This window comes from Carya illinoinensis, chromosome 12 (genome assembly GCF_018687715.1).
Source record: "Carya illinoinensis cultivar Pawnee chromosome 12, C.illinoinensisPawnee_v1, whole genome shotgun sequence".
In the NCBI taxonomy this organism is placed as follows: Eukaryota; Viridiplantae; Streptophyta; class Magnoliopsida; order Fagales; family Juglandaceae; genus Carya; species Carya illinoinensis.
In genome coordinates this window covers 18,732,188-18,751,868 of record NC_056763.1, presented here as the reverse complement: position 1 = coordinate 18,751,868, position 19,681 = coordinate 18,732,188, and the positions used below count along the sequence as shown (strand labels likewise).

Sequence of the window (19,681 nt, the reverse complement as noted above, 5' to 3'; positions counted from 1 at the left end):
TTCATTGTTGGTGAGTTACTGTTCACCAACTATACTATTATTTTATTCTTTTCATCAATCTCCCGCTCCCTTTCCTTTGTTATTTTCTCTCTCTTCAACCCGCAAATTGCAATCTTCCTCTCCCGCAAATCGCAATCTGAAGAGAAACCTTAGACTGGGTGGTGTTGTGCTCCAGTTGACTTCAATGGTATGAAGCCGCAATGCTCCCTTAAATTGAATTTGAGCTATAATTTAGACTTCAGTTATACTAGAGAATTCCATGAATCTGCGGCTAATACTAATAGTCTAAGATGAATTTATCTCAAATTCGAAGCTAAGACCCAGTAATTGCCAAACCATATGAGAGTAACCCAATTACCATTTAGCCACCACATATATGGGCCATATGGCATCCAGCACCTTCAACTAAAGGTAAAGAAGTGCACCTTTGAAGTTTGAAGTCAAGATTGTGGATATAATAATGATATTTATAATATACCCAAGGACTTGTATGATTCTTCATCTACCGAATCATAGTATAATAATATGCAACGAAAGAACCAAAAAATAGGATGGCTCTTAGGTCTCTGTCTAAGGCTACCCTGCCCCTTTAAATCTAGCTTCCTCCTGGATCTCACTATCCTAGTAATTCATCACAATTTGAACTGCCTTCCCAGTACAAGTTCGTGTTTCAACTAATTAATTTCCACGATGATGATGGGTTTTCTGAAAAAGTTGATGGCAGCAGTACTGGTGGGAGTATTCCTTCTCGTGGGTGTTGTCCCAACAACTTCTGCCTTACTTTCTTCCGGTATAGCATTTCATTTTTATCACATATCTTGCTAAGACTCTATATTAGCATTTCATCATGCAGTTCATGTACGTTTATATTATGCTGAACGGAAAGATCTGTCGAAGTTGTTATCCGAATTTGAGGTTCTCAAATTTGGATAAGAAATCGAGGAAATCTTTCATTTCATCAGTTCAAGTACTCATGTAGTTTTGCATTTTGTTAGGCCTGAAAGGAGGCAGGAAGAGTTTATGGCTTGTGCAGGGTAGAGATGGCTTCATGAAAATGTTTCCCAGGGAAAAAGAAGGTGGCAGCTCTGAAAGGGTTAACATTGACAGTAATCAATTACTGTTTTCATTTGGAGGAGGGATACGGAGAAAATTCATTCCGCCACCACCCTCTCCCATGAGAAGTCGACAATCATCATGGCGCAAGCCTGCACCTCCGCCGCAGATTCCCACCTGATTATCATCATCTTTATATAGATGTTTCTCCTTTGTTCTGCGTTTATATATGCATTAATCTCAGAAGGACATGTTCATGTTCAAATTACGTACTGGTGCATTTTAGGCAAGCCTTGCACTCTCCTGCTTTTGTTTTGTGTTTTTAAGGTGCTTGTTAAAATGTTGAGGATCAGCCAAATGTTTCAGGTCTTTATCAGTTTAAAGTATTCACTTCTCTTATTATTATATTATTACTATATCTGATTTGTTATTCATTATCTTTACACGTCACACTTATTTTTATTTTTTAATTTTATTCTTTCTAAATTAACTAAATTTTTTTACTCATTATTTATATATCATACATGTGATAAGAATATTAAAAAAAAAAATTATGTATGATGTATAGTATAAATATAACTAGTAGAATTTTTATAAAAATGGTATTTCTCTATTGAACTTTTTATTGTAAAATAGATACAAAATAAAAGGTAACTCATATGCTGCTCTGGCAAATCTCGACTTAGGGGGCATGTTTGGTCATAAAAAATCAAATTATATCATCTAATATAAAGATTATAATTTTTTTAGATTTTCATACAAATTTATAAATACTTTAACTTTTTAAAATTTTAAAACAAAATTAATATTAAAAAATTATGTTATAATAATATTTTATTTATTTTTTAACAAAATATCTCATCTAAACTGCTTAACCTAACAAAACTTAATAAATAGTTAATTCAAGATTCTAATTTTAACACATTCATCTATTGAGATGTTAACATGTAAAATTATTTTTATATAATTATTGTACGGATGAAATAATTAGCTTTCACACTGTTCACGCGCGAGAGGTTTATATATTTTATTTGCATTGTTTTTAATTATAGATAATATTTAATATAAATAATTATAGAGAGACCAAATTCAATTTACTGTTTTGGACAGGTCAGCTACCCGTGGCAGCTGTTTTGGACTGGCCCATTATTAGAGATGTCAAATCGTGTTAACGGGTCGTGTCAAAGCATGTGTATTATATTATATAGGTCAATCTTAACCCGACTCTTTAAGCTTATTGTATCAAAATCTCAAACCCTAACACAACTCATTAACATAATTGGTCATGTCGTGTCAACCTGTTTTGACCCATTAGTAAATATTACGAAATAGGTTAACACAACACAATACGACTTGTTTCAAACTATTTATATAAATGGATTGAATAGGTCTGAAATTAATCCGTTTAACCTGATTAACTTTAATATAATTTTATATAAATTTTAAAATCACAATATTTATAAAAATTATAAAACTAACTACAAGTATAAAATTACAATCTAAACAATAAAAATATTGAAATTCAAATTTTAACAATTTTACTTTTAGGTATAAGAGCATAATTGTAATTTTAATTTTCTTAACGTGTCATGACGAGTCAAAACGGGTTGACCCGTTATTAACCTGTTAAGCAATCGTGTCTTAACGGGTCAATCCATTTGATCCGAACCCGTTAAAACTAAATTCTAACATGCTATTATCATATCGCGTTCGTATTGAGTTAACAGGTCGTATAACATATTGCCACCCCTGCCCACCAACGTGATCGTCCTTTGATTTCGTTGATGTTTCATTCGGGGAAATACTAACAATGACGGGGAGAGATTAATCATGGGAGTGAATTCATGGGGCTCAGTTATCGTTACATTTCTCTCTCTTGCATCAATCCCGCTTCCTCGTAGAATTATCACAGCCCATATAGCAAAACAAATGCTCAAACTGAAATGGTCTTTCAGCACCATTTTCTTCTCCTAGAACTCTCCAAGATTTACCAATCCCTTTCAAGAACCAAACAACTGCATGCTTTTATCATAAAGACCCACCTTGCCCACGACCCGTTTTATGCAACTAGAATCGTGAGGTTCTATTCTATCAATAACGACGTCGGCTCTGCTCGTATACTGTTCGACAAAACTCCCCATAGGAGTGTTTTTCTCTGGAACTCAATAATTCGTGCTTATGCCAGGGCCCACAACTTTGGTGAAGCGTTCTCTTTCTTTAACATGATGCTTAAAACTGAAACTAAACCTGATAGTTTTTCTTATGCTTGTATTATACGCGCGTGCTCTGAGAACTTCGATTCAGATGGATTGAGACTTGTTCACGGTGGAGCAATAGTTTCTGGGTTAGGATTGGATTCCATTTGTGGAAGTGCATTTGTGATGGCTTATTCGAAACTGGGTCTTGTTGATGAAGCCAGTAGGGTTTTTCATGGGCTAATTGAGCCGGATTTGGTAATGTGGAATTCACTTATTTCTGGTTATGGGCATTGTGGATATTGGGATAAAGGGCTAGAGATGTTTGGTAGAATGAGAAGTGAGGGGAAGCAGCCAGATGGATATACGCTAGTTGGCTTGCTCTCAGGTTTAGAATGTTCCAGTTTACTGAGGATTGGCGAAGGAATACATGGCTTTTGTTTGAAAACTGGTTTTGATTCTAATGCTCATGTTGGTAGTGTGCTTGTGAGTATGTACTCGAGATGTAAGTGCATGAACTCCGCGCATAGAGTTTTCTATACCTTATTCCAGCCCGATTTAGTTACATGGTCTGCTTTGATAAGTGGATATTCTCGATCTGGTGATTATGAGAAGGCATTGTTTTTCTTCAGGAAACTGAATGTGGAAGGTAAGAAGGCAGATCCCGTTTTGACTGCCAGTGTACTGGCAGCTGCCACTCAATCGGCAGATGTAAGGCCTGGTTGTGAGATACACGGTTATGTACTTAGACATGGATTTGATTCGGATGTAAGGGTCTCCTCTTCTCTCATAGACATGTATTCCAAGTGTGGTTTTCTGGGCTTGGGGATTCGTGTCTTTGAGGTTATGCCAAGAAGGAATATAGTTTCTTATAATGCAGTAATTTCAGGGCTCAGTTTGCACGGACTTGCCTCCCGGGCCTTCAAAATGTTTGAAGAGGTACTGGAAAAAGGATTAGTACCTGATGAGTCTACTTTCTCTGCTCTCCTTTGTGCTTGCTGCCATGGTGGCCTTGTCAAAGATGGCCGAGAAATTTTCAAGCAAATGAAATATATATTTGGGATTCAAGCTAGAACTGAGCATTATGTTTACATGGTAAAACTCCTTGGGATGGCTGGTGAATTGGAAGAGGCTTATAATCTTATCCTGTCATTGCCAGAACCAGTGGATTGTGGCATCTGGGGAGCCCTTTTGTCATGCTGCGATGCTTGTGGAAATTCTGAGCTGGCAGAAATTGTAGCTCAGCAGCTTTTTGAAGATAATCCTGAGAAAAATGCTTACAGAGTGATGCTTTCAAACATATATGCTGGTGATGGGAGGTGGGATGATGTGCAGAAGCTTAGGAATGATAGGACAGGAGAGCTGAGGAAAATGCCTGGGGTTAGCTGGATTGGAGGCAGAGGTCATTAACTGTTGAAAATATATATACATTCTTGATCAACCTTTCCTCAGACCATCCAGGGGCATCATATGGATAAGAAACCGTGTTATGAGATGCTCTTGCAGGGGTAAAGCAATATATAAGCTCTAGCTTTCAGTTTTTTTTTTTGTTCAAATAAGTAAAAGAAAGAATAATTACACCATTCTATGGCAGTAATTAAAAGCTTTAGCTTTCAGGTTAAACAACAAACCTGCCTTCTATTTTTTCCTGTTACCTCTGGGTTTTATATGCACCTTCCTCGTGATAGTTGCAGATGGCCAGACTCTCTGCCACATTGTCTATGCCGAACTAGTTTATACAAAATGTCTACAAAGTTGCTCATATAAAGTAGGAGTTGAGCTTTTGTTGGAGTTGAGCTTTTGTAGAGGCTAACTGCATTTATATAGGATAACCTCAGATAGTTCATATAGCCCATTGCCCATCCAAGAAAGAAAAACTGGTTCATACTCCACGCTATAATGTTTATTCAACCACTGCTACCTTGTGACTGGGAATCTGGGATGCAGTGAAACCAGATGCTTAATCAAAGACCTAGGATTACGGTTCAGCTAGTATGAAGATCTATATATTTAGCAATCCCATCGATCTGGTTCCTGAAACAGTTTTCATAGATTCATGCTGGAAAGTAATTCTTAAACACTTCCGAGAAAAAGGGAAAATAAGGAACCTCTATAGCCTGGTATTGCATGTTTGAAGTAGCGTGCACCCCCCCCCCCCCCCCCCCCCCCCCCCCCCCCCCCCCCCCCCCCCCTATCATACTTTATCATGACTTCCTCTGATCAGACATGGACGGTAGTACTAATTGATACGATGGTGTCTAATTTTGTGATTTTTGTTCCCACTCTCAGGCTTCAGCTTCTCTGCATGATCATCAAGCAAATACAGCATATCTGGCTGCTCCAGTGTGTTTACAAACTGCAAGTCTTGGTGGACTGCTCGAGAACATGAGAGGAAATGTTGAGAGCCTCAAGTTTGCCAGACAGAACAACTCCACAAAACCGTCCCCTGTTTGTCTTCCCTCCCAACCGTTCACCATGCAACAAGTTTTCTAGTCAATACGAGTTCTCAGATAGATGAGACAAACCTAATCTTAACGTGGTAAGCCCCTCTGAGGAGCCAAACTTACCTACTTGTTGAGTGTATGTTTTGCTTCTAATACAAGCCCAAAAGCCCCCTAGCCCCCTGCATCTTCTCAGTAGAGACAAATAGTTCACTTAATGTTCTCTTCAGCCAGTACATAACATGTCTCACAATCATCTTAGCTGAATTGGTAAGAAATTCTCCCGGGGTACCACCACAGACTAATTCCAGGAAAGATCGTAACACAAGCGGCTCTCAATCTTCCCATTACTAATGGCAGCTCCATGTTGGTGTGCTTAGAGATCCCTTTGAATCGTCTCCTAATAATTCTTCCATTGTTAAAGCTGCGTTTCTTTTTCATTCACTCCGCATGCAACGAAGTTGGTTTCTCTCTGATCTAATGAAATGTAGCTCAATGCAATGCCTGATTTGCACCCAAAAAATAACTTGAATTACTATACGCTGGCATTCTGTTTTATTCAAATTCCAGTTTGAAAATTCCGGCTACCACCGAGAAGATTCAGTTGATGCGATTTAAATTGTTCTCTCTACATTTGATTGGTTTGGTCTCTCCGTTTCAAACTAAAGTTGTCTTGGTCTGAAGTCCTAAACATCCATTGTGGAAATTGTAGAGCTTCTTTCTTGGCTCTTAAAAAAACTATATACAAATACTATAAATAGGAGAAGAATTCAATTGTATCCTATCATCTGCAATCGTATCTGTATATATTTTTAAATGGTAACTATTCAAATGATACTCACTTAAAATATATAACATAATAATTATAACTTTAAATGAAAAAGTCTAATAATAATCGAAAATTTATAAATTTTAATCAGAAGAAGAGAGAGAGGAAAAAAAAAAGAAAAAGAAAAAAAGAAACTAAGATCGAAACCTGGTGTAAACTGTCCTTCACACCATCAAACAAAAAGTTGTCATATCAACTTTTCATCGGGAAGTAAAGTACTAAGGTTTCTTCTTATCCTTTGAGTTATTCCTTAGAAGTTAGATGCTTAATGGCTCATGCCGTGTAGTTTAGATCTAGGTCTAGTAGTAATTGTTAATGTCAAAAATTTCACAATAGATACGAACAGGAAAAAGAGTCATTTTCAACCTATAGTGGTGACCTGTACTTCAATCGGTGTCATTTGAAGCCTGTGATGGCAGTCCGGAGCAATGGTACGATGCTCGTATGTACATCCATAATAATTGATAGAAAATAAATATAAGAAATGTAAATAGAGATAAAGACACGCATATTTATATGATTTGACACATGACTTACGTTCACAAGTTGTTTAGAGTACAAATCCATTATAGCCTCTCACGGTCTCTCATTTTTCTCTATACTATGAAATTTGAAGACCTCTTTTCTAGAGAAGATAATATCCTAGAGCTCTTATTCTAAGGTTGAAGATAATCTCTATATTCTCGTAATAATTACCTCATGTCCCTTAGATCTCAAATCTCTTTTATTGTGGCCTTTTCAATAGTAAATGAGGAAATCAGCTTTGTCACTCTTCTCTTGCATGTTGGATTTGCTTTCCTCTCATTTCTTTTTTATTTTTTTTTTCTCTCTTTCCTGTCACATCCTTCTTTGCTATTTGACACTTACTTTTCTTTATCCTCTAATTGTCTGTTCAATTCCTCTTGCTTTTTCTTAACCATATCCCTTTTCTCTTCTCCCCTTTAGCTCATTGAAAATGATTTGGGCTTAATGGGTCTTGGGCTAGGCCTAGTTACTTACCCCCAACAGTAATCATTATTATTTTGGAATGTTGAAGATGTTCCTTTTTTCCTGTCCAAACAGACATGCTGGGTACAAAAGAGAGTTGTATATGAGTTGGGAAGAGAAATGGCTCTTAGCTTCTAGTGGTATTGAGACAACAGCTAAAGTTCAACTCCTTTATCGATCCCCTGGCCTCTGAGGTGGCTTGTAATGTAAATATAACTACAACCCAAGTTCACTTTGAAGCCATTTCCTTGTCTGCTCTCCTTTAAATCACATATGCTGACACTACAGAATTGGTGCTGCAGCTCTTGCTGTTGTTGATGCTACATATTTTGTTGTACAGTCTACTTTTACCTCTTCCTACTGTATTTGACAGTGCTTTTGCTTGAATGAAAGTCGGCTTTGAATCCAATATTGCAATATTGCAATTTTTTTATCCCAGATGGACCTTCACGGTCCAGAATTACAAGCTTGAAATGGGCATTATTTGGGTTTTAGCCCATTTGAGCCAACACCTAAGATGTCTTGCTAAATCCCCATGATGCTTCTGTTAAGCATTATCCAATATCACCATCTTATATATGTTTAGATATGAAACAAACTAAGCTCCAGCCTATTGGAAGCACATTATCAAGAATAAAAGGAAAGTTGACTAACAAAAAATTAATATAAGGCAAGCAGGACTCAACTATTCCAAAAAAATAAAAAGATCTCTATAAAATGAGAGAATCTCTACAAATCAAGACAAGTTATTAACTCCTCCATTTAGACTTTTGTAGCGAGGACGTCTTCTTCAACATCCCGAGAACCCTATTTTCCTCTATAATATTGAGAGCTATAAAAGGTCATGAGAGATTGTAGAAATCACTAGTAGATTTCACCCCCAAAAGATCTGTGAATGGAGGCTTTTAAGTCGAACCATGTAAATCTCTGTTTCTCTCTCTATTTTTAATTTATATGCTTTATTTATCATTTATTTTATGAAATATGGTCCGAGTATCGTATCAACACTCAAGCCATCATCGTGGGTCGTTCAACCTTATCATTGGGCACTAACTTTGGTAGAAAAATGGATCGCAAATTTCTTTAGTCCCACATTCAACAAAAAGACAAAAAAAAAAAAAGCAAAAAAAAAAAACAACATATATTAAGCAAATGCTCACTAAAAAGCTGAATTCTTCGATTTTAAAAACTCACATGTGCCCTAGTTATTTTCTTTTTTAAAAAATAAAAATAAAAAGAAAGAATCTTGTAATCTCAACTCGTGCTAGTGTTGCAGTGGGTCTAATTGCAATTTACTTTATCCTTCTTAAATGGTATCCTGAAAAGGCCTAGGCTGTGGAGAATATAGGGCTGATTTATGAGATTCCTGATCTTTGAATAAAAAGAATCAGAATCTTGCAAGCAGGAGAGGGTATAGGAATTGCGCCTCCTCAGCCTAGAGATCTATCAGCAACCTTATGGCCTATTTTCGAGCTCTAGGGGTACTTCACTAATCTTGCCAAATCAAGTAAAAAATCATCATGTAGATCAGCTAATTTGTATCTGCAGGCTGCAAATTTCTCTCTCACAAAACAAAAGAATCTGATCCTCTCTCTATCTAACTAAAGCTCGTGATCTCTTCCAAATAAGACGTCGAACCCTTCCCCATCCCCTTCCCCTTCCCCTAGCTTCCCCTCATACACAAGGTCAAGATTATGCCAAGCTTTAATTCTCCATAATTAGGAGTTTTCCCCGGCCCTCGATCGGCCAAATCTAACACTTTTTGGCAACCATCAGCTAGCTAATTACCCCGTGCCTGCTTCATGCATGATGGTATTGCACTCATGATCTCCGAGTAGTACTACTGGTCCTGTTCATCAAGATCAAATAGTGGTGCAGCATTAGTGTACCCAGATCATGACCAACCATGTGGCTCATGAGCCTCACGCTAGCTAGCTCCAGTACCACTACTTTAAGCAGAATTCATGAGTAATATTTCTAGCTATCATACCATGTTCGATCTAGCTTTTTTACCTGAATGTGCATTTGGAAGCAATGGATGTGGAAAACTTAATAATATCATGTGCCAAGACCATCAACTATATATATATATAGAGTTATGCTATATACAATTATTTTTACATATTTTTTTAGCGTTGATCTACTGATATGATTTATCAAAATAGATGCAGCAAATCACATTAATTAAGAGTGTAAAAAAATACGCAAAAATGACTATAAATAAAAATTTTAATATATATATATAGTACACCAAGTTAAGTTGCAGCTCCCAATGCAAATAATTCACTACACTTTTTGGATATAACCATGCATCTCTTTTGACATGCAATTCCCACTCGGTTTTGCCAAAAAACAAGCGCGCCTGGGTTCAGACTTTTGGTCCATTGCATTTTTAGTTTCATTTTATGCACTAGATCATTAATTCATGTATATCATATTTTTATTTGGCATTAAAGTCTTTATGCGTATATTACCATCCCCCCCCCCCCCCCCCCCCCCCCCCCCCCCTCCCCCCCTCCCCCCCTCCTTCCTCTTCGTTGCAAGAGAATAGGCAAGTTTCCTTTTTTTTCACTTTTTTATTTGATCTTCCCTTCTTAATTTGGACAAAGCATAATGGACGAGCACATATAGATTAAGAAATGATCTCCAACTACAATCTTCAGAGCTTAAAATTAGACTAATTCCTTGGACCCATCATGTTACATTACATATAATATGCATCAGTACCCAAAAATCAGCAGTACTCCCGACTAATCGACCCAAATTCATGATATGTACGTGTGTACATACGTGGTGAAGATATACAAAGGAATAATATTAATTATATGAGCTCTTTGACTTAACACCTTACACCACATACCTATTAAGGAGAAAAAAGTAAAAGCAAGTGTGTGGTGTAGGCTACGCTGCTGAATAGAATTTTTTTTATAAAAATATATGTTATTATATATGCCACTCTAGTTATACAGCTCGTTTTGCCTCATTGACATGTCACTACCATGAAAGGGGTAAAGGAACTCTAGGGTTTCAATTATCACCTTTTTGTATTTTCAAATGCCATTTTATTTTAAATATATTTTTTTATTTTTTTAATAATTCATGTGGCACGAAGTGGTGATGCCATATCAATAAAACATAGTGAGAAATATAACTAAGACAGCATAATAGCAATTTGCAGTAACAATATTTGGACCTAATTAATTAATTAAAATACGTACCTAATTACTAATGATAACAAATCAAGCATGAACCACTAAGATCCTTCCAATCATTATAAGGGCCATATAGATGTTTTCCAAGCAATCATTAGGGTCATTTGATGCTTAGTATATATAATTAAATATTGTACGTACACCGTCTTTATCAGCCATTTGCAAACCCCTGCCGCCACTAATAAGGCGTGACAAAATGACAGTACTAGTGGGTTTATCTCAAGTTCAAAAAAAAAAAAAATTGTAATTCTCTGCGACGTTAGATACAATTTTAAAATATGTAAGTCTCGTGTGGTACTCCTATTGAAAATAGTATGAATTATTATTAAAAAATAAATTTTTGTATAGAAATCATTAATTTATCTACTTTTTTTTTAAGTAGTGCGTGGTATAACTTGCACAGTACTCTAATTAGGTTGTACAAATTCTTAATTTAAACATAAAAAATGATAGTATGACTATCAAATATGTCCACCAAATCTATTTACTCATAATTTTTTTTCTTAATACATATGGTTAATGAAATGACTATTAGTGAATTTATATATATATATTTTATTTTTTCTTAATGGTTAAGGATGCTTAAAAAACAATTAAAGAAAAATAAAAATAAATAATAATAAAACTCATTTATACTAGTGAGCACATTTGATAGTCATGCACCCTAACATTGTCCTTTAAACATCTTCATTGGCAGTTTCAATTAAATATGTGTTAGTTGACCTAGGACCCATGAAGAGACCGTCCTGCCTTTGAGAGTAACGTTGCTTTTCTTATTACAAACCCAAAAACATATAGAACTCAACTGGATTAATGCCATGATTAGAGGACGCAAATGGTGCTAATATTAATGTATATGTTGGCCGGCATATTAGTCTTGCTTTTAATTAGTTTTGAATATTTTTTTGCATATATGTATATTCATGTCATTTCATGACACGCACCCGTCTTGATTCATGAATACATGTATATTTTTTGGATAAATAAATATTGTATGTTTCACTTTATGTGTATGTGTGTGTGTATATATATATATATATATATCTAAGGCCCTCAAGTTCTTGTTGGGATCTTTTTTTCCTTTGTTTTGGTGTTATATATATTCAATTTCTCATGATCACCTTATAATTGTCAATTGCATGATGTGTTATGATTGAGAATAAATAGTTATTATGTAAGAGTTATATATATACCCTTCATCCCCGTTTCACATTTTTATTTATTTTAACCTTTGGCTTTAATTAACAATGAACCAAAAACTCTTTTATCATCATTCTCTCAACGTCTCTTGATGTAGCATTAAATGATAAGCCTATAATTGAAACATAATAAATAGTTTCTAATCATTTAATACCATATCATGGGATGATGAGTAGCATTACTCATATATATAATCAATATATCACAAGATTAATATTGTAAATAAATAAAATTATTGAAGAAGCCATTTGGAATCGGTTCGATCAAACTTGAATCTAGCCTAATTGGTTTACTAAAAACGAGTCATCGAGTCAGAACATAAAATCATGCATGCATGATCGATTATTAACCAATGAGAATATAGTATTAGATCTATATAGAAATATTATAAAAATAAATTTATAAAATAATATGATTTAATATAATGTATCAAATTTTAAAATTAATATGATTTCTTTTACTATAAAAAAATATTTTAAAATCTGATATACTACTGCACCACATCATGATTAAGAGACATGAACTACTAGAAGAGAGCTTGTCCCTCTTGTGAAAAGAGCTTAATAGTGGATTAATATGACCAAGAGGGACATTAATTATCAGAGAAGTACTTTTGAAGTTGAGAACTGAAGATCCCTTGCATGCATCTGATATCTCGCGCGTGGATCTCTCTTCTAATTTTTGGGCCAATTATCTCTAATGAAAGCAACTTTCGCTGACCTCTCTGACCTCTAATTAATGCTCCCTGATCATGATCTCTTTGACAATGACTCTTATATATATATGTTTATCCTCTGGCCGCTAAAGGGGAAAAGATCGAGTATATATAGGACATAAATTACCAGTAAAGATTATATGGTCGGAGTGACGAGGACTGCGAACAAACATTGCTGGCGGCAAAGCACTCCTTTCAGTACTGTCAAAGTCCTACTCGTAATATAGCTGAAAATTACCTGAACCAAACGTATTGCATAGAAATACTTAATCTGAAGGCTTACACATTTATACAAATTCATGAAAATTACGAAATAATTACTTTTCCTACCATTATACATATATATATTGATCAAAATCGATCAGATACATATCATCATGTACATGATGATGATGCCTGTCAGCCCAACAACTTAATAGGAAAAGTGCCCTTAAGTCTTTAGACCGCGTGATGGCCGGTTTCCTCATGATCATCTAGTGCTGGCCGTTCAGTAGTGGCCGGCGCGCTTGATTTGCTCATGATCAACTATTGGCTCTTCTGCAATTAATAATTTAATTTCTTATCTTTCTAATAATAAAAAGTGCATGCCCATCAACTAAACAACTTAGGAAAAGTGACCTGTTTGTTCATCTTAAAGTGCAGAGGTCTTCAAGCATTCGTGCCTTTCTCTCCTAGCTTCCTCTATATATGTTGATGTATACACTTTTATTAATTTCTTTTGTATTTCTGGCTGATCAGCATATATGCGGTGATCTCAAGCTGGCTTACTTTTGAGTTTTTCCCATAATTCAGAAAAGAGAGACATGGTTGCCTGATATATATTAGCTAGGGTTATCAATATAGTTTATATATATGTATGTATGTATTTATACACGTTAAAAGTATTTTAGTTTGTCTGTAGTCTGGCTGCTAGCTATTTTCTCAATATAATTTGTATCTAAGGTTTTGTGCTTAATTTCTGAATAATTCATATACTAATCAACTCTTTAAGCTACTTCAGCCAAAAACTTGTTCAATTATATGTTCCAATTCATAACAATTATATGCCAATTATTTTGGTTGGTTGAAAATAAAATACAAAAATTCTATATGCAGTCATTTTTACGTACTCGTCACATATTCTATTAATGTGATTGGTTGCGTCATTTTTTTAATATAAAATAACTATTTTAACAAATTACATCAGTATATTATATCAGATATTAACTCTTCTTCTCAATGTCTGATTGGAAAGTAAAGATGCATGAAGCTAGCTAGGTTTATTTTGAGCAAAATAAATAAAGATATGAGTCGTACTAATTATTTATCAGCTAGGTGTTCATGAAACGATCCAAATCTATGGGTTCCATGAAAGAGAAACATAAGTAATTGACAGACAGGGCTATATTTAGCTCGAACATCTATAGCAATTAGCTCTCTTGTGTATTTTTATTCTTTTATAACAGTCCTAGCTAGCCTACTATTTTCAGTACTACGTACGGTGTGGAACAAGTTGTCCCACAATAATATATACATTCATGATTACATGTCGTGAAAGTAAAATAGGTTTAAAAATAAGAAAATTAAATAATTTGATAGTAAATTAAATGAAAAAAAAAAACAAATATTGGTAGTATACATATTCATGCATGCATGCTTGTTTTCATTCATATTTGTGTGTCTATTTATACATATGAATGAGAAAAAAAAGGAAAAAAAAAAGAGTTCAATTTAGCTAAATACTCAGAATAATTAATCATCTTTCACTTTCATATTATTTCTGGAAAAAAAAAAAGAAAAAAAAAAGAAGGTAATTATTGTCTCAATACATGAGAAATATTGGTAAGGAATGAGAATGGGGAGACATCCCCACTCGCCTGATATTATTATTAGATGGAAGGTCACAATCCATCTATATCTTTTTTAAGTGTACCTCCCATTTATTACCTGTCTTTTGCCTCCATTCCTTCTCCATCCACTAAATACCCTTGGCCTTGCTAGCTCCTCCCACCATTACCAGTATTAGTCACTGAATTTGCAGCTCTTTCTCTCTCTGCCTCCCTCCAACTAGGGTTTCTCCATTGATGGCTTGCCAAACAGAACTTTAATGTTCACATCATTCCTTTGCTAAGGCTACTTTATCTTGGAAGGACACTGAACAGCTTTTGAAATAGCTCTTGCAAGGGAAAAGGTACTTCCCTTTTTATTCATTTGATCAAGAAACCTAGATCACAAACAGGTAAACATATGTAGCTTGTTTGTTCCTTTTCTATGCTACTAATTCTTTCCTGTGTTTGTTTTTTGGTTAAGGTAAAGGCCAATTAAAGAGAGACTAGATCCCTCTGTTTAGGGCTTTTCTATGTTTATATACCTCAATAAAGCTGTGTTAACATAACTACATCGAGTTGCACCAATCAGATCCTGTGTTCAACAAGTCTAAAAGGATATATGTATATATATGCATCATAATTAACTTTCTACATGTATTTATCATGCTAATTAGAGTTCTTCCACAGAGAGAGAGTGTGTGTGTGTGTGTGTGTTAAAGAAGAGACGGAATTCGAAAATTTAGGAAGCATGTAGAAGGCCATGGAAAGCGAGAAAAGATAGATATAACTAGATTGATCAGGATGTGATCTCACAAATATATATAATTTCCTGAATTATACGAGAAAGCATGTATTTCTTAGTGTTCGTGTGTGTAGGGGAGAGAGGGAGAGAGAGATAGAGAGAGAGAGAGGGTTGTGGTGGTTTCCGGTTGCGATTATTTCTTACGTGTGTTCAAAACAAAGAAAGCATGTAGAAACTCCGGGTTCTTTTGCTGATTTTTCATCACTACTATAAATCTTCATAGATAACCCTAGCACTCAGAGGTTGTTGATGATTACAACGGATATGATAGGGAAAGAAGGGGAGAGGGAAAAAAACGGGGCCATTGGATTCTACTTGAATCTTTTGTTTAATTTTTTTTTTTTTTTTTAAAAAAAAAAGAAAGAAAAAAGGCCGGCTAGCAATTACTCATAGATAAAGATTCTCTTTTCAAAAATAAAATTGAAACTGCTAACCCTGAGGTGAAGAAGACAAAAAATAAAATAAAATGCTTAATGGGTTTAGTCTGATTATCTTGGTGCAGTGAAAATGGCTTCATCCAGCTCCTACAATTCTCCCTGTGCTGCCTGCAAGTTCTTGAGGAGAAAATGCATGCCAGGTTGCATCTTTGCACCCTACTTCCCGCCAGAGGAGCCCCAAAAATTCGCCAATGTTCACAAGATCTTTGGTGCCAGCAATGTGACTAAGCTCCTCAATGAGCTTCTTCCTCACCAGAGAGAGGATGCAGTTAACTCTCTAGCATATGAGGCTGAGGCACGAGTAAAAGACCCCGTTTATGGCTGTGTTGGTGCCATTTCATTCCTTCAGAGACAAATTCAAAGGCTCCAGAAGGAACTTGATGCAGCCAATGCTGACCTGATACGCTATGCTTACAATGAAATTCCCCCGGCTTTGCCTCCACACCCGGGGCTAAACCCAGTTCAATCAATGGCTCCAGCTCGTTCAAGACCGATTCAGCTTAGTAGAAGAGTTGACAATCAAGCAGGAGGGTTTAATTATCAACAACCTCTTGCTTTCCCTCTACCTTACGCTTTTCCATGGAATGAAAATCCTTCAGGGAATAACGACGAAGGAGGCAGCCAGGATGGTATGTGAAACAAGGGCTAGCTTCCTCTCTTTGGGGCATCATGACCTGAAGAAAGATATTGCTTGCTATTGGTATGGTATATTATAGCTAGCTGCACATGTAGTAGTAGTACTACTCTAGCTTGTAGCTAGATCCCAAAGTCCTAATATTTCTTAATTAGTAATTAATTATATATAATTTGGTGGGTTTAAGTAGTAGTAGTAGTAGTACTACTGCATAATAATTCTGTCAAAACCAAGAGTAAACACTGGAGCTGTATTTTATCAGTCATGTGGAACTTGGGACCTAAATAAGGCTGTAGAACATAGAGTACAGCAAGGCTATTATTTAGATCTCTTGTTGTGTCATTAGTGTACTGAGTCTCTCAAGGCATGCGCATGTGGATCAAGTTGATATATATGTTTTTATATATATCATTGTTTCATGGTCAATAATGAATGATATATATATATATAACATTTATTAATTAGTTTATCTCAAAGAGGATTCTCTAACCCCAAGTCTAAGGCTTACTTCTTTTTAACCCTATACATATATCTATTGCACCTTTGTTTCTGCCTCTTATTGATCTCGAGGACCACTGCCTATTTCAATTTCTTATTTATTTATCTTTTGTGCTGATTGATAGCCACTGTTTTTAGGAGACCCATAGAGAGATGTCATCCAACTGCTCCAAGTTGCACTTCCTTATACCATTGAATTTACATTATTACTATTTATTTGTTTATTTATTATCAGTTATTTTATTTCTTTTCTTGTCAAAATAAATATATTTTTGTTACAAATAGTTCATAAAGAATTTGTCATAAATACTTATTTTTCTTGCCGAAATCGTTAATTTAGATTTTATAACTTGATGGAAAACCGCTGATACTTCATTCCTGAAAAGCAGCAATTGGCCTTCTATATGCATCTTTACTTTTGTGGAGTTTTATAAAAGAGTAATATTATATATAATCATTTTTGTGTATTATTTATGAATTGTATTGATGTGATTAGTCGTATTAATTATTTTTTAATACACAATTAATCATATCAATAGAATATATAAAAGAATACGCAAATCTGACTACACATATCATTTTTGTTTATGAAATTCATTGATCAGCTCGATCCACCTGATGATCTTGTCTAATCAAAGACAGCAAATATCTAAAACAGTGGGAGGCTCATTGGATCCGATCAGTAAAGCTGTTTCTTCTACCAAGAAGGAGACGTTCTTAATTCATCTTTGCCTTTCAGACGTGTTCACTGTTTTCATCCTCCAACACTCCCCAGACACAACAGTGAAACCTTAGACAAAATTAAGTCATGCACAGTAAAACCCTCTATGCTTTCACAGCTTGTATAAGCTTATTTATATATACTTTGCTGTGTTATTGAGTATTCTGATGCATGCATGAATCAAGACAATGTGCAACGCAACAAAAGTGTCCGTCCCACTAAAAGAAAAGAAAAAAACTAAAGGTGAGATCAGGACGGAAAGAGTGTAGCTCATATATACCAGGGTTAGGGTTTCTTTTTTCTGGATAAATAGGTCCAGGTTTCATATTACAACTTAAAAAAAAAAACATTCGGCGAAGGTCAGCAGCATATTCTCCTTTTTCTCAGCCAAGGAAATTTAAAAAAAAAAAAAAAAAAAAGATGCAAACCATACACCTCCGAAGCGTCCGACAGAGGAGAATGTGATTAGATTGAGAGAGAGAGAGAGGATTTGTCATTATTTTCAACGACTGTCTTTATTTTTCCGGAGTTTTTTCCCTCAGCTATTTTCTACGACAGTCTCTCTCTCTCTCTCTTATCCTGGCAAACTGTAGCAGCACAAAGCTTTCATCATCATTAAACATGGACCAACTATTGGTTTCTCCCTTCACTTTTGTCAGACGTCTCTCTCTATCTCTCAGACACACAAAGATGCACACGCGCACACTATTACATGTATTAAATTAATAAAATTCAGTAAATTTGAAACTGTCCTATTCTGTTTCTCTTTCACACACAAAGGATAGCTCTCTGGATCTGGGTCTGACAGAAGTTTCCCAGTGACTCACGTCCATGTTCTCTAATTCATCGCCTCTCCCTCTGTCACTCCACTCATCCTCGAGATGATCACCAAAAGCCTCTCCTTATTGTGTCTCGGAAATTTTTTGTTCTCCCCATAATCTCTATATATATATATATATCAAATCATCTGATCCCCTTCCCACCCACCATATCTACCGAAATTTGCAATTTGTTATTAGTTATATAAAAAAAGTAAAAGTAAAAACAGAGACTTTTACTGTTGCGTTCACAGGGTCCTCAGAAAGGGGAAGAAGTAGCATGGCTTTCTGAATATATTCTTGTTGGGTTTTTCTCTGAGATTGCAATAGTTATCTGTCCAGAATCCATCAAACCAATCGGTTTAATCTCGTCTCTGCGGAGACGTGGGAAAGAAGCAAAGAGCAGGTGAAAAATTGCAGGAGTTCTATTACAAAGGACAAACAGAATAGGCAGTGGGGGCCGGGTTCTATTTGAAGGCCCCACAAGAAATACTTTAAGTCCCTCGTGAGGTTCTAATAAATCAGAGAAAAAGGACGCTGGATTTGTTCCTTTCAGGTTGGATGTTTTTGGATTTCTGGGACTCTCTACATCACTCCTTCTCAGACTCTGATCAGTATATCTAAAGTTATTAGAGGAACAGCACCCGCACTGACCCAACACATGTGTTGTTATTTGCAATACAACCAAAAACCCGAAAGAGTGGGAATTATTAGGGTTACCCATATCATTGTTGGATGAAAAGGTTGTCCAGAGTACACGGGCAGAGAAATGAAAGAAGTTTCCCTTAATTTGCTTGTAATGTTTTCAGATTAAATTAAAAAAAAAAAAAAGTTTCAAGGAGTTCAGGAAACTACAACGGTATATATACACATATTATATGATATATAGGAACAGAGGGTTCACCATTTTTGGACATTTTAGCTCAAGAATCATTGAGTTAACCACAATTAGATGAAGTGGTAATAATGCCTAACGATTTGATTCTTTATCAAAGTCAATATCTTAATTGCTTCAAGAAGTATACCCTATGAGCCCTTGATCAATATTTTACGAGCTGTACTTTTTCTTTTATTTATTAATTGTGAAGAAATAGAATCGAAAGCATGATTGTCCATTGCACTTTCTGCATACTGTTGGGCCAAGGTAGCTGCACTTCTTACAGCCAAGCGGGCTAGCAGCTTCCATTACTTGTACATACATGCATACATATATTTCTGTGTGTGTGTGTGAAGATTTCAACCCAGCGAGCTAGGCATATCTTTTTGTTTCAATTACCATGCAGGTGGCCACATTGCATGTTTTTAATAAATAAAAAAAAGTATAACCAGCT

General features: G+C 35.4%; 2 protein-coding genes across 3 annotated transcripts; both read left to right on the top strand.

Annotated features, from left to right (window-relative positions):
* Positions 1 to 2,780: 2,780 nt before the first annotated feature.
* LOC122289032 (putative pentatricopeptide repeat-containing protein At1g64310) lies at positions 2,781 to 6,279 on the top strand. Its single transcript, XM_043095915.1, has 2 exons — positions 2,781 to 4,756; positions 5,538 to 6,279. Exon 1 carries the CDS (start codon positions 2,997 to 2,999, stop codon positions 4,656 to 4,658), a length of 1,662 nt encoding a protein of 553 aa, XP_042951849.1. The 5' UTR covers positions 2,781 to 2,996; the 3' UTR covers positions 4,659 to 4,756; positions 5,538 to 6,279.
* An 8,221-nt stretch (positions 6,280 to 14,500) lies between these two features.
* Positions 14,501 to 16,808, top strand: LOC122289180 (protein LATERAL ORGAN BOUNDARIES-like). 2 transcript variants are annotated; one of them, XM_043096144.1, is made up of 2 exons: positions 14,501 to 14,850; positions 15,745 to 16,808. In XM_043096144.1, exon 2 carries the CDS (start codon positions 15,750 to 15,752, stop codon positions 16,314 to 16,316), a length of 567 nt encoding a protein of 188 aa, XP_042952078.1. In that variant the 5' UTR covers positions 14,501 to 14,850; positions 15,745 to 15,749; the 3' UTR covers positions 16,317 to 16,808. The 2 variants fall into 2 exon arrangements, with proteins under 2 accessions (XP_042952078.1, XP_042952077.1); XM_043096143.1 differs by having other exon boundaries at positions 14,508 to 14,802.
* The last annotated feature ends 2,873 nt before the right edge of the window (positions 16,809 to 19,681 follow it).

Bases quoted from the DNA above. Each gene is read 5' to 3' on its own strand.
- LOC122289180 (XM_043096144.1), top strand. From the start codon at position 15,750: ATGGCTTCATCCAGCTCCTACAATTCTCCCTGTGCTGCCTGCAAGTTC.
- LOC122289032 (XM_043095915.1), top strand. From the start codon at position 2,997: ATGGTCTTTCAGCACCATTTTCTTCTCCTAGAACTCTCCAAGATTTAC.